The 13,271-nt window shown below is 40.4% G+C and overlaps 1 protein-coding gene across 1 annotated transcript in view; it reads right to left on the minus strand.

The window, feature by feature from the left end:
- LOC120425681 (uncharacterized) overlaps positions 1-12,970 on the minus strand; it is a 30,604-nt gene extending 17,634 nt beyond the window's left edge. The window contains exons 1-2 of the mRNA XM_039590263.2: positions 12,383-12,970; positions 11,857-12,255 (exon numbers count right to left, since the gene is read on the minus strand). Coding sequence (XP_039446197.1) covers positions 11,857-11,929 — 73 coding nt within the window. The 5' untranslated portion in view covers positions 11,930-12,255; positions 12,383-12,970. The remainder of the gene's footprint in view (positions 1-11,856; positions 12,256-12,382) is intronic.
- Positions 12,971-13,271: the final 301 nt, after the last annotated feature.

Here is a 13,271-nt window from a genome sequence, read left to right on the forward strand (position 1 = left end):
CTCCCAACGAATCTCGGAGCGTATGGTGGTGTGTCCCCACGCTTCTTCCTCCCTTGTCGATTCAGAATTGTGTTGTTGTTCGAACACTCAGTGCTCAAACTCAACCCAATTACGAGTCATCTCTGCGATACGGCTTTACGCAGTAGGCCTGGCCGCTTTAACGCTTGTGTTGTTTCAATGCATTCCGATGCAATGGCGCACTACAAATGTTAATAAATGACAAGAAGAGTGCTAGGCGTCATCTAACCTAAGGCACTCTCCAGGATCCCTTCGAAAGATTGGCTGCGCTAGGGTCTGATTAGATTATTAGATTAGTGTAGAGGAGGAGAGGAAATAGGAATTAAATTGTCCAACGAAATGAGCAATGAGCCATAAGTCAAACCCGATGGCGTTAATCGAAGAAAAACAAAGTTTCCGATTAAGGTTCATATTCAGTGATGTCCGTGGGACTCTTTGGCAACACTATGAGCTATTTGGATCACTTTTGGGATGTTCTGGGTCCTCCAAAGTGTCCATGGGACCCTCACTGAATATGAACCATAATCGTAAACTTGGTAGAATCTTGTTGTTATGGCGGTAAACTCCAAGATCTGTATTCTTGGACACTTTGGAGGACCCAGAACATCCCTAAAGTGATCCACATAGCTCATAGTGTTGCCAAAGAGTCCCACGGACATCACTGAATATGAACCATAACTTGGTAGAATCTTGTTGTTACGGTGGTAGACTCCAAGATCTGTATACCAGGACACTTTGGAGGACCCAGAACATCCCAAAAATGATCCAAATAGCTCAGAGTGTTGTAAAAGGGTTCCAGGGACATCACTGAATATGAACCATAATCGGAAATTTGGTAGAATCTTGTTGTTACGGTGGTAGACTCCAAGATCTGTATTACAGGACAATTTCGTCGCCGTACATTTTGGGTCAAATTGAGTTAAGAACGCCATTTTGTGCAGCTCTCAATGTTTCACTTTTTGACCTTCACAGATCCCCAAAATTCGATTTCATTTCTGAGATATTCAACAAAAACCGAAAAAACTCCGTGCATTTTTGTCACTTTACATATGAAAATAGTTTCAATCTTGTCGTGCTATCTTGTCACTCCATGAAAATTGATGTAAGTGCGACAAAAGGCCAAAGGGATTTCAGGCCAGGAAAGTCAGGATGCGTTTGTCGCACGTACAAGCTAGACTACCGTAAACATTTGTAATTATAATTCCGGACTCCAGCAACCAACTTCAACCAAACTTTGGGACAATGCACAGAATGGTCAGCCAAACAAAACGTGTTTGTTATTGTTTACATTGCTCTCGTTTTTGTATATTCAAGGTCAAACATTAAAACGCGTTTTTCTCGGAACGTCGAAATGGCGGATGCGACAAGATAGCACGACGACGTCGATTTGCTCCCGGGCCATCTGCTCCTGAGCCACCAGGCCATCTGACCCTGATGTTGACTCGTCGACGTCCAGCAACAGAATGAATTTTCGGGATCAAGCGAGTCGAGTTTTGTTGATTTAGATCGGGGACGTATGCCCCTCCTCTTTGCACCCATTCCCGTATACCTACTTTGGGACCATCCATAAACCACATGGACACTTTTTTGGGAATCTGTTACCCACCCCCCCCCCCCCAATCGCCATACCCCCCCAATCGCCATACCCCCCCCCCCCCTAAAGTGTACACGTGGTTTATGGATGGTCCCTTATTCGCTTTTTGCCTCGTCGACGATCCGAGAATTATGAGGTGGAGTGGGGGTAATTTTATATACATCAATCTCACGTCTCTCGATTGACTGATTGGGAAAGGTTTGTTCAACCAACCAGCGTGTACCTAAGAGGGGAAATGTGCCGAGAGGGGAATTCGTCACGTAACGTTTTCGCTTCGCGAAAATTTTTGATTGACACCACGTATAGAAACCTTAGGACAAAGTTCTATATCAAAACTCTGGAAAAGTGTTCGTGAAACTTGACATTTCGTAAACTTTTAAACGTTTTACAAAAAAAAAATTGAGACCATAATGATTTGATTCAAATCACGGTTTATTTTATGAATACTTTTAAACGTACAAGTCATATGCACTCTAATAGCATTTTGTGAAATTTGTTAGCTGTAAAAACGACACAGTTTTATATTTGTGATTCTCAAATTTATTTAATTTAATTTATCTAAATAATTCCTTGAAAGTTTTTGTTATACAATAGTTGTTCGGTAACTGGGCGTTGTTTAACTGGGCTGCTTTTAAGCTGGGCGCTCTATAACTGGGCCGTAGCCCAGTTAAAAAGCAGACAAACGTCAAAAAACCAAAACAAACCAAAATGACCGAGGGGTTAATGGATGCAAAAATCATATTCAATAAATAAAAAAAATCAAACTTTTGTTTAATTTCAAGTTACAATTAAAGAAATATGAAAAGTAAGCATTGTAAATAATATTGAGTAACTTTAATTTTTATATTTCATCTGGAAAATATTAAGCATCGGTGGACCCCTCGTTATTTTTTGTTCAGCCCAGTTAACGAGCAACATTTGGTGACTGGGCTACATTCTCAGCCCAGTTACCGAACAACTGTCATATCGGCAAAGTGTACGGATTTTTGCTCAGCAAGAGTTGGTAGCCTTATGTATGGGTAAGGGGTCCACGTGGTTTATGAATGATTCCTAAGCATGGTTGCCTCTCACCCAGTCTGCCTGGGCCCCCGGTGCCCAGAACCCAGAAGGTCCCGGTGGCTTTTTTCAAGACTGGGTCCTGTCTCGGTGGAATCGCTGGTAGCCAGTTGGGCTCACAATCCAAAGGTTCATGGGTGACTCCCGGACTCCCGGGGTGGATGGTAGCTTAGGTGTAAAAAAGAGGTTTGCAAATGCCTCAACAATGAAGCCTTCGGTCACCTCGTTTCGAGTGGGAATTTCGCAATCGAGAACGCCAATGCAATGCTCTAAAGCGAATAATTTATTTATTTATTTTGAAAATTGCTGTCCTGGTAAACCATTTTGTACATACAACCTAAAATAAAGATATATTAGGTTGTATAATGTGGTCCTCTCGGTTCACTTTCATGTCCTTCAGTTTGTTATTGAAGTTTCATTTAGTCGTAAAGTTATGATAAAAAAAAGCTATTAAGGCGCCTAAAAAAAGGGTGATTTTCAACATAACCTCAAATGGCCGGGTCTGATCGCCACTATAACTGTACAAGTTGGTTATAGAAGCCTTATATTGTGTGAATCTAATCACAACATACAATTTGACATGAAATCAATATTTGAAATTATTCCTCTGGTTTAGCAGCCCAGAGTATCTGTCGTATGTATTTATCTATTTACAATATGAATCATTTCAATGATATATCATTTCTTATCGTACTTCTTTTGCTTTATCCTATAGGATCGTCGAATTATTCTTAATTTAGTAAACTCACATTTTCCCAAAATGCGGTGGAATTTGATGAACTCTACCTTAAATGAAATTCGTTTCAATATAGACCCAATCTTACCCCTTAGAGGGGGTGACTAAAATTATGCCAAGACAAAACGCCTGCCAGGAGCCTCCCGTTTCCGTCTGGTGTGTTTCTTAGATAGTTTTTTTTTCTGCTGTAGTTTGATGTGTGCACTTTGTTGGAGAGCTTTTTACAATTTGGTATTTGGTCCCAAATTCACAAGTTGTAAAAAGCTTCCATCATGTGAGAAGTTTAAACCATCCACATTAACGACCCCCAGGTCTTTTGTGGTCTCTGTCGCAAGTTTCTGTTCGAACCTAGGAATCCAAAGACTTGAATGGGGAGAGCACCCAAGCCTCTCTCTACTCCAAGGAACCTTTGGATTGTGAGTCCAACCGCCGCCAACGATGCCACCAGAGCAGGCTTGGTTTGATTTATTGATTGTCTTTATAGCAAGGAGACGACTCCCATACCTGGAATGACTTAACGCCAAGCCTGCTGCTTATGTCGCATGTGAGAAGTTATTGAATCCAGAAATGTTGCAGAAAGACACTATTTATTTTAGGAAATTAACTAATTCTTTTTTATGGTACTTGTCCAGAAAACTGTTCTCTACAATATAATTGATTCTATACTGTTTTAAAATGTAGATGCAGAGGATTGAAAAAAATATTTTGGGATCCTATTGGGTAATAAACAGCTTTTCAATGAAATAATCTATGTTTTGCATTGTTGAATGCTCATTTTTTATCAAGGCAATGCATTGCTGTATTTTCACGACAAATTGTACATAGAAAAGAATTATATTCGGTCGTATTGTTCCTTCCAACTATTTGTTTGGGGTAATAAAATTTGGTTCGGAACTTTTTAATGGAGGTCAAACATTGGTCAAACATTTTATTCAGAGTCCTTCAATATATATATATATGACACATTCTCCGGCAATGTACACCTTAGGATGAAATTTTGAAAAGCGTGTATGAGCTATTTGGATATTTTTCCTCGATTCTAGACTACTTGAAGTTTCAAAAATCATGGTTTTCATTAATTGATCATTTGAATATCATTTTGTACAAGTTGGTTAGGTTATGCATCAATTCGTGATAAAATCATCGTTTTAAAACATTTTTCTAAAAACTCCTGGTTTTCAGCGAAATAAAATCCAAAAATTATTCTTTTGATTGCATTTTGTAGGTTTTTAGTTGTACTAAACGGAAATGTCATGGGTTTGCAGTTTATCTTAAGTTAAGTATTTTTTCAAACTAGTGTAAGTTTACCATTTTATTGCGTTGCAACGTCACGAAAAAGGGACATTTGTTTATGTCAACAAAAAACTAAACATTCAATCATTTTGATTTTTCGGATGATCTTTGTACTTGGAAAGAGCTTTCAAATACAATCTAGAGCGACTTAATTGGTTGTCTAGATCCAAAGTTACAACAGGTTATAGTTTGCGTTGCAACGTCACGAAATTTTAAATCATATTGGTCACATGGCAAAAAGGTGTATGCGTAGTTGGTTGTTGAAGATAAAAGGGTACTAAATATTATATATTTGTTATATAATGTTTCCGAGCATATTAACAGAAGAATTGTACATGGGTCATTCACAAATTCCATCATTTAAGTTTGATGCAACTCGAAAAAAAAGTATTTTATGAAACTTGTTGAACAAATCAAAATAGACCGATGTTCACAAGGGGGGAAAATTCTAAAACTTTCAAAAAAGTAATCACGTGGTTACTGGATGGCCCCTTTATGATAAACTGATTTACGTGAGGGTTCATTCTAATACAACGCAATGATTTTTTTTATCCCACACCCTTATGTAAGTCAAATTACAGTGAAATTCATTAAACAATGAAAATCACGTGATTCGATTGTTTTTTTTTTTCACAAACTTTTGTCACTCTGTTGTTGGACGAACCCTTACTTAAATAAGTTGTATGCAACGTTTTGTTGTTCACAATTAAAAATGTTATGTTGCGCAGTTAAACAGTTATATTATTTCCTCAAATTTAATTTAAAAAGCACAAAAGTCAACAAAATAAGTTACGTTGTTTGCAGATCACCCCTTAGGGGCCATGAACAAACGATATGGGCACTAGGGTGTAATATCAAAATCGATTTTCCAGCACAGCAATTTTTCAGTTCCTTTTGGGGTCCTAAACAACTCCCCAAAGTTTGGGAACGATTGGTTTAGTCCTCACTTTGCGAAAAGCGATTCAATTTTCCATATACATTTGTATGGGAAAACCCATTTTTTTGGATTTTGATATTTATAAAATCCACGATTCACGCTGTACTAAAACCGGATTCATATTCGGATGCACTGGAATGTGCTCTACAACTTTCCCGAAGAGAGTATGGTGCTATCTTGTCCCTGAAAGAAGATACAGCGTCCTCAAAACTCGTCTAAAACGTGATTTTCGAGCAAAAAACACGTTTTAGACGAGTTTTGAACACGCTGAATCTTTTTATAGGAGCAAGTTAGCACCATACTCTCTTCGGGAAAGTTGTAGAGCACCTTCCAGAGTATCCGAATATGAATCCGGTTTTAGTACAGCGTGAGACGTGGATTTTATAAATATCAAAATCCAAAAAAATGGTTTTTCCCATACAAATTTATATGGAGAATTGAATCGCTTTGCGCAAAGTGAGGACTAAACCAATCGTTCCCAAACTTTGGGGAGTTGTTTAGGACCCCAAAAGGATCTGAAAAATGGTTGTGCTCGCTAAATTTGGACAACTTTATTTTTTTCCATACAACCATATTACACCCTAATGGGCACTTTATTTATAAATTCAAAATAAGCCCTCCTGAAAACTTGAAGCTCACCTCCCTTCTAAAACTTCTACGTGTTATGTAAGTTGCCCAAAACCATTAAAATATTAAGGGAGCGTTCTTGCATTACGTAACAAAACATTTATATTTTTAGACCCCCTCCATCCCCTGGAAATACATTTCCGATACACTTTTTTTGTATAAATCCTCGAACCCTCCCCCCTCCCCTTGATATTACGCCGTTACGTAATGCATGGACGCCCCATAACATGGATAGAGGACGGGAGAGGGGGGGGGGGGCGGGTTCCTTCGTGATAATGGAATAATACAAAAAAAAATATTTTGAAAACCCTTTGGGAAACTTCGTAAATCGTACTGCAACTGTGAAAGCAGAATAGGGGGAGGGGGTCTAACATGGGCAGGCCAATCAATTCACATGTCCTTGTACTGTCTATTAATGTCTCATAATCAAATCTTAACCTACAGTTATTCAGCCTAACAAAAACTATGATTTATTTTGAAACTATAATGTCGTGACGTTGCAACGCAACGAAAAACCCTGTTTTCAAAAACAGAGCGTTGCAACGTCACGAAATGTAAGCGGTCTTCAAAAATCGAGGTTTAATTTTTTCGAAAAACTAATGATTGCTTGTTTATTGTTCACCGTCTTCGACCAGAGTCGCACAGACTGAATATCTTAAAAACTAACATAGAATTAAACAGTCAAATAACATAAAAATATCACATCGCATCAAAGAGCTAGAATTTTTCGTTTGAAACGTTCTCTGGTCATGCTAGGCTCGTACTCGTCAGATACGGAGTTGAAAATTCGGCAGCAGCGGTCAATTGGTCGGTTGTATCCATATAGAGTACGATGGAAGGGAATCCTCAGAAGGGGCTGGTTCCTCAGCGTCCGCGTTGGTCTATGCACCGTGATTTCTTCTCGGAGTTGCGGGCAGTCGATGCGACCGGTCAGAACATCGAAGACGAACATCCGTTGAAGGAAGGTTCGCCGCTTTTCTAGTGACACCATTTCCAGCAAGGTGCATCTGTCGCTGTAGCTCGACCGCCAAACGCCGTTCCTCCAAGGCAGACGGCGAAGGGCATAAAGAGTGAAACGGCGCTGAACTTTCTCCAAGCGATCACGTTGATTAGCGTGGTGCGGCGCCCACACCTGCACAGCGTACTCCAAGATGCTTCGAATCATGGTGATGTAGAGCGTTTTAAGGGCATTGATGTTCTCGAACTCAGCAGTGTTGCGACGCAGAAATCCAAGCAACGCGAACGCCTTAGCTGTTGTGGAAGAGACATGCTCCGAGAAGCTCAGCTTGCGATCGATCAGCAGACCGAGATCCCTGATTGAGCAGACTCGGTCCATTTCGTGGCGGTCGAAGGTGTAATCGTACCGAATTGGAGCGGGTGATCTGGTGAAGCTGATGCTTTTACATTTGCTGGGGTTCACCTTCATTCCGTTGAGATTACACCACTCCTGAATCGCGTCAATGTCCTGTTGAAGAGCGACGCAATCAATGGTGGACGCCACGGTACGGAAGATCTTCAAGTCATCAGCATACAGCAGTTTTTGAGACTGCAACCTTTGGCAGATGTCGTTGACGAAGATAATGAAGATCAGCGGTCCCAGATGGCTTCCTTGGGGGACTCCAGATGGAATCGGGAAATTCCTCGATTGGACGCCACCGAGACGGACGTAACCAAACCGCCCCGAAAGGTACGAACGGATCCATGCTGTCAGCCACCTTGGGAACCCCAGCCGGTCTAACTTAGCGATAATAAGCGTGTGGGGTACCTTGTCGAACGCTTTGGCGAAGTCGAAGTAGATCGCGTCAGTTTGCTTGAACTTTTCGAGGTTTTCATTGAGTGCGCTGACGTACGCCATCAGGTTGGATACCGTGGACCGTTTTTTGACAAAACCGTGCTGGAACTCGGAAATTACTACCTGGGCGGCAGAGTACATTCCCTCGTGGATAAGCACCTCGAAAACTTTGGGCAGGCAGGACAGGATGGAGATTGGCCTGTAGTTTTCAGCAGCCGTAGTACTACCGGTTTTGTGAATGGGTGTGATCGCTGCAAGTTTCCATTCGTCGGGAAAAGTTCCTTCAAATAGAGAGCGGTTGAAAATTACGCTGACTGGTTTAGCTAAATGCTCAGAAAGCCGTTTGATGAAGGATGGTGGGAGCCGGTCAGGACCGGCACCTTTCGATGGATCGACAGCGTCCAGGGCGGATTTTACTTCTGCTTGTGAGAATTCTGGTTGAGGAAAATCGACATCATATGTTGGAAGGTCGTTCAAATAATCGTTCGAAGCAGAAGGTGCATCCGCCTCGTACACGCTACTGAAGAAGTCGGCAAAGACGTTTGCAGCGTCCTCCGGATTCTCAGTGGTGGAACCGTTGAGCGAAATCCTTGTTGGAAGGACACTGGTACGTTTCCTGCTCCTCACGTATTTCCAGAATGACGATGGGTTGTCTTTCAGGTCCACTTGCACCCGATTCAAGTAATCGCGAAAGAGTGAGTCTTGCAGCAATTCGTACTCGATTTCCAGACGGTCGACAGCGGTTTGATTTTCTGGTGTGCCGGCTTTGAACAATCTTTTACGTGCTTTCCTCAGAATGTTCCGACGATTTCGCAGATCAGCATTCCACCATGGAAGCTTCTCAGTCCGGTTGCGTGAGACACGCTTTGAGGGAACGAACTGTCGCACGATTTCGTAAAGGACGTCGTAGAAGATCGTAGTCGAAGTATTGGCGTCCTGATCTTGCAGAATGTCATCCCAGTCAATGCTGCTGAGGGATTCGGTGACACGGTCAAAGTCGCAGCGACTGAAATCCGGCTCAGCGTCCTCGATTCTCGTTGCCACGCCTGGGATATCGGGGTAGTCCACCCGAAGAATGAACGGCTTGTGATGACGATCCGTTCTGAGGATCGGTTTGGGCGGCTCGATCAGTTCGACTGAGAGCGTATCGTTGACAAACGCAAGGTCGAGGATTCTTCCGTTGACATTAGCCAGCGAGCAGATTTGGAGGAGTCCCGTTGCAACAACATTTTCGGTCAGCGCCAGCTCTTGTTCCGTAGATGCGTTCAACGGAATGAAACCGTTTACGTCCACGTCAAAGGTCCATGCAAGATGCGGTAAGTTGTAATCGCCGGTTACAATAATTGAGTCATCATTAGATGACAGATCAACAAGCTCCTGAACGGCGGTCCCATGTGAGGTGTAGACGTCTGGAGGGCTGTTTGGGCGTATATAAATACAGCACACGTAGACGGTATGATTGCATTCGATTTGTTGGCCAATTTTACACTAAAAATGGAAGAAGAACTCCAAATTTGCCGTTTAACAGAGCAGAGTTAATGGCGAAACATGAATTGGGTCAGGATTGAGAAAAAGTCACGCGTTGCAACGTCATGCTACATATCCCCCTCTCAAAAATAGAATATTCGCTTAAAATAATGTTTCAACATTGTTTCTTATAGGAAATTTAATGTACTTTCCGAATCTGTAATAACATATGTACCTTTTCAATGTAATTTTTGAGTTACAGCCGAAATACTGAAAAAAGAAAAGTCAAAGCGTTGCAACGTCACGGCGGAATGTGTCATATATGCATAACTAAGGCTACCAACTCTTGCTGAGCAAAAATCCGTACACTTTGCCGATATGACACCATGGTATAACAAAAACTGTCAATGAATTATTTATATAAATTAAATTTAATAAATTTGAGAATTAAAAACATAAAACTGTGTCGTTTTTACAGCTAACAAATTTCACACGTTGCACGTTTAAAAGTATTCATAAAATAAACCGTGATTTGAATCAAATCGTTATGTTCTTCAATATTTTTTGTTAAACGTTTTAAAGTTTACAAAATGTCAAGTTTGCTTTTACGAATAATACCGTTCTTAGTGTTTTCACGAACACTTTTCCAGAGTTTTTTTTTATTGAAAAGGTCCTATAACATGTGAAACACAACAGTTTATAGGACCTTAAAAAAACTCTAGATTTGTTGATTCACATGTTCAAATGTTTTCACAAGTTTTAGAAAGCCTTTGGAAATGGATAAATATATATAGTAAGGAATTTCTAAAAGAACAATTCTAGAGTTTTTTTAAAGGTCCTATCAACATATGAAAGACAATAGTTCAAAAACTCTAGAATTATTGATAATCAAGTTTGAATTGAGGAAACCCAGGAAAACTCTCCCTTTTTAAATCAAACTCACAGAAAAATAAAAATTTCTACACACAAAAAAATATTTCCGAATGTTACATCATTTATGATGTAACACTTTTGCACGTCATTAAACATTTAAATTTAAATGTAATTTGATGTAAATTTGTAACAAATTATACGTAAAAACATGATTTTACGTGTGATTCAACCGTTTACGTCGAATCTTACGTTAACATCAACTGAGTTTACATGTAATTCATTTTTTCCGTGTCAAGTAAATTCACATATTTTTTCTGTGTAGTTAACAAAAGCTTCAACCAAATCAAAAAAGCAATTCAATGATTAAAAAGTTGTTAAAATTCCGTACAAATCCGTATTATGCGTAAAATTCCCTACAAAAATTCCGGCCTGTTAAAAATCCGCGAAGAGGTTCGAAAATCCGTATGGTAAGGAAAAAATCCGTACAGTTGGTAGCCTTATGCATAACACATTTGATGGATATCAACATAAATACATCGGCTTTAAGCATTTTTTTTAAATATCCCATAAAATCGATAAAAATCATTAAAAAGGGGTCCTACCCCCTAAAGAAATATTATGGTATATCCCAAAAAAAATCGGGAAAGAGCCCTCACGTTGCCAAATATCAGACACACCGTTTTTTATCTTAATGTTCTCGGAAAAGTGCGCCGTGAATTTAGATCACTTTTTTTAATAAAAAATATCAATAAATAAATTTCAATTGTCATTCAAAGAATCCACAGTGGGCCAGTGTGATCCCATATAAAAAGCTGTCAAGTAAGATACTTTCTGTCAAGAAAGTTTTTTTTTTCTTTTTTTTAATCATTAATGATAGAACCAAATTTTCCAAACTTGTTTTGATAATCGGTTTTTTTTATGCGTTCTAAGTGTGTTCTTAGTGTGCTAAAAAACGTTACTTTAAACCAGCTCAGTTATTGGTGCCTTCTTCCTGCAATCAATTGAAAACGCTTTCTGATTGTATTCATATACGCCTGACATACAGCGAAATATTTTACTAAGCAAATTGATGTTTTGAATAGATTGGTCGAATCTGCTTCAAAACCAGCTAAAAAAATCAGCAATTTCAGGTAATTTTTCAGCAGGCAGCGAAAATAGCGAATTTTTACGTTTTGGCAAACTTTATCGCATATTGGTGATGTATTCCTTTTCCGTGTAATTCTATGATGATAACATCTAAGTATAATGCTGTTGCTTTACATTATTCAATCTCTGGAATTCGATGAAGCTATCTCATAGGATTATGTTGGTTTACGTAGCTGATCTCTAGGAAGCTTAATGTTGGTTTTAACCAGCGTTGCTTGTCATAAACCGCTTATTGCGGCTCGTTCTCATATTTTTGCAGACGATTATTTGATAGCGAATTTATATTTTTTTTTCGAGGGAGAGGATTTCGCATTTACCTAAATCATCGCCAGAAATGTGTTGTGCGAAAATCAGTAATCCGAGAACACTGCTGATAATCCTTTGTTCCATGTTTCTCCGTCACGCACTGTATCCTTTCAGAATAATGGCCATCATAACCACGCTGGCTGCAGTTAATCCTTTGGGTGGTCTGACAAAGCTCGTGCTGCTGCCTCACACTCCATGAGCTGTCAAAAGTTGGCTGTGTTTCGTTTCAACGTTGGCACTGACAAAGCCGCTTGACAATGGCATTATTCCAGGCTGCCAATTAATTTAAAAATAACAGACACTATCCATAAACAATGAAAATAATTATCGTTGCACATGATTCATCGTTTTGCTTTTATAATTTCCATCCTTTCGTTTCATGTTTTACCGTGCCCACTATAGATCACTCTCTGTTGATTCACACCCCCACAAGCGTGGGAAATGAAAGCAAAAACAGCGGCTTTATTAAAATTTTATTACCATACGCACACACACACACACGTGAGCTCGTTTTCCGTGCACGTGGCTGACACTCACATTTCCCTATGCTACACCGACGAAGCGCCACATTTCACCAACTGCAAATGATCCATTACCGCAATTTGTTGTCGTCGGCACACGTGGGTCCTGCCACGATATCACCAGAACTGCACTACTTCAGGCTGCTTGATACTTGGTCGTCAGAGGATTCCCGTGCAGCGCACATATCTCGCACATCAAAAGCTCATCAATCACTTTGAACTTTGTCGCCTCAAACATCCTTCACTGATCCACCACCGTTCCGTCCTACCTCGTCCCCTTCAAGTGGAAATGGGAGATAAAATTTCACTTCTCCTCTTCGGTGTGACACTTAAACTGACAGATAACGTGCAAAAAGCGCACGCCAGCGATGAAACATAAAATGAAAGCAATAACAATGCCGCCTTAATCCTCGTCACTTTCCGAACGACAAACTTTCGTCCCAAAAGTATATCCTTCGAGCGGGATGCATGCAAGACACACACACACACTCACTCACTCTCACTAACGCACTAGATATGCCTTCCCGGAAGGTGTTCCCGAGCCACGCCACCGGTTCCGGAATCGTTCCCAGTGGTTTGCGTGCGACCTCGACGGAGTCTGTGATGTAACTGAGCCAAACGCATCTTACCGGCACGCTCGGTATGGACCACCCTGGATGACAAGACAAGCCTGGCCAAAGCCTTACCGGAGCTCATTCGAGAGTCACTCACGAGAGCGCGGTGATGAGTTCGGAGGAGGTACTCACTCTCTATTTCTCTCTGCTTCTGTATATATATATCGAATGCTACCAGCTGATGCGGGAAAACTTCTTGTTCGTCTCGTGAGGTGGAAAACCACGATAAGAACAGGAATGTTTGAATCTGATTTTATGAGTATGCTTGTTTGGCTACAAAACCAATACATC

The sequence above is a fragment of the Culex pipiens genome, chromosome 3 (genome assembly GCF_016801865.2).
Source record: "Culex pipiens pallens isolate TS chromosome 3, TS_CPP_V2, whole genome shotgun sequence".
Classification (NCBI taxonomy): domain Eukaryota; kingdom Metazoa; phylum Arthropoda; class Insecta; order Diptera; family Culicidae; genus Culex; species Culex pipiens.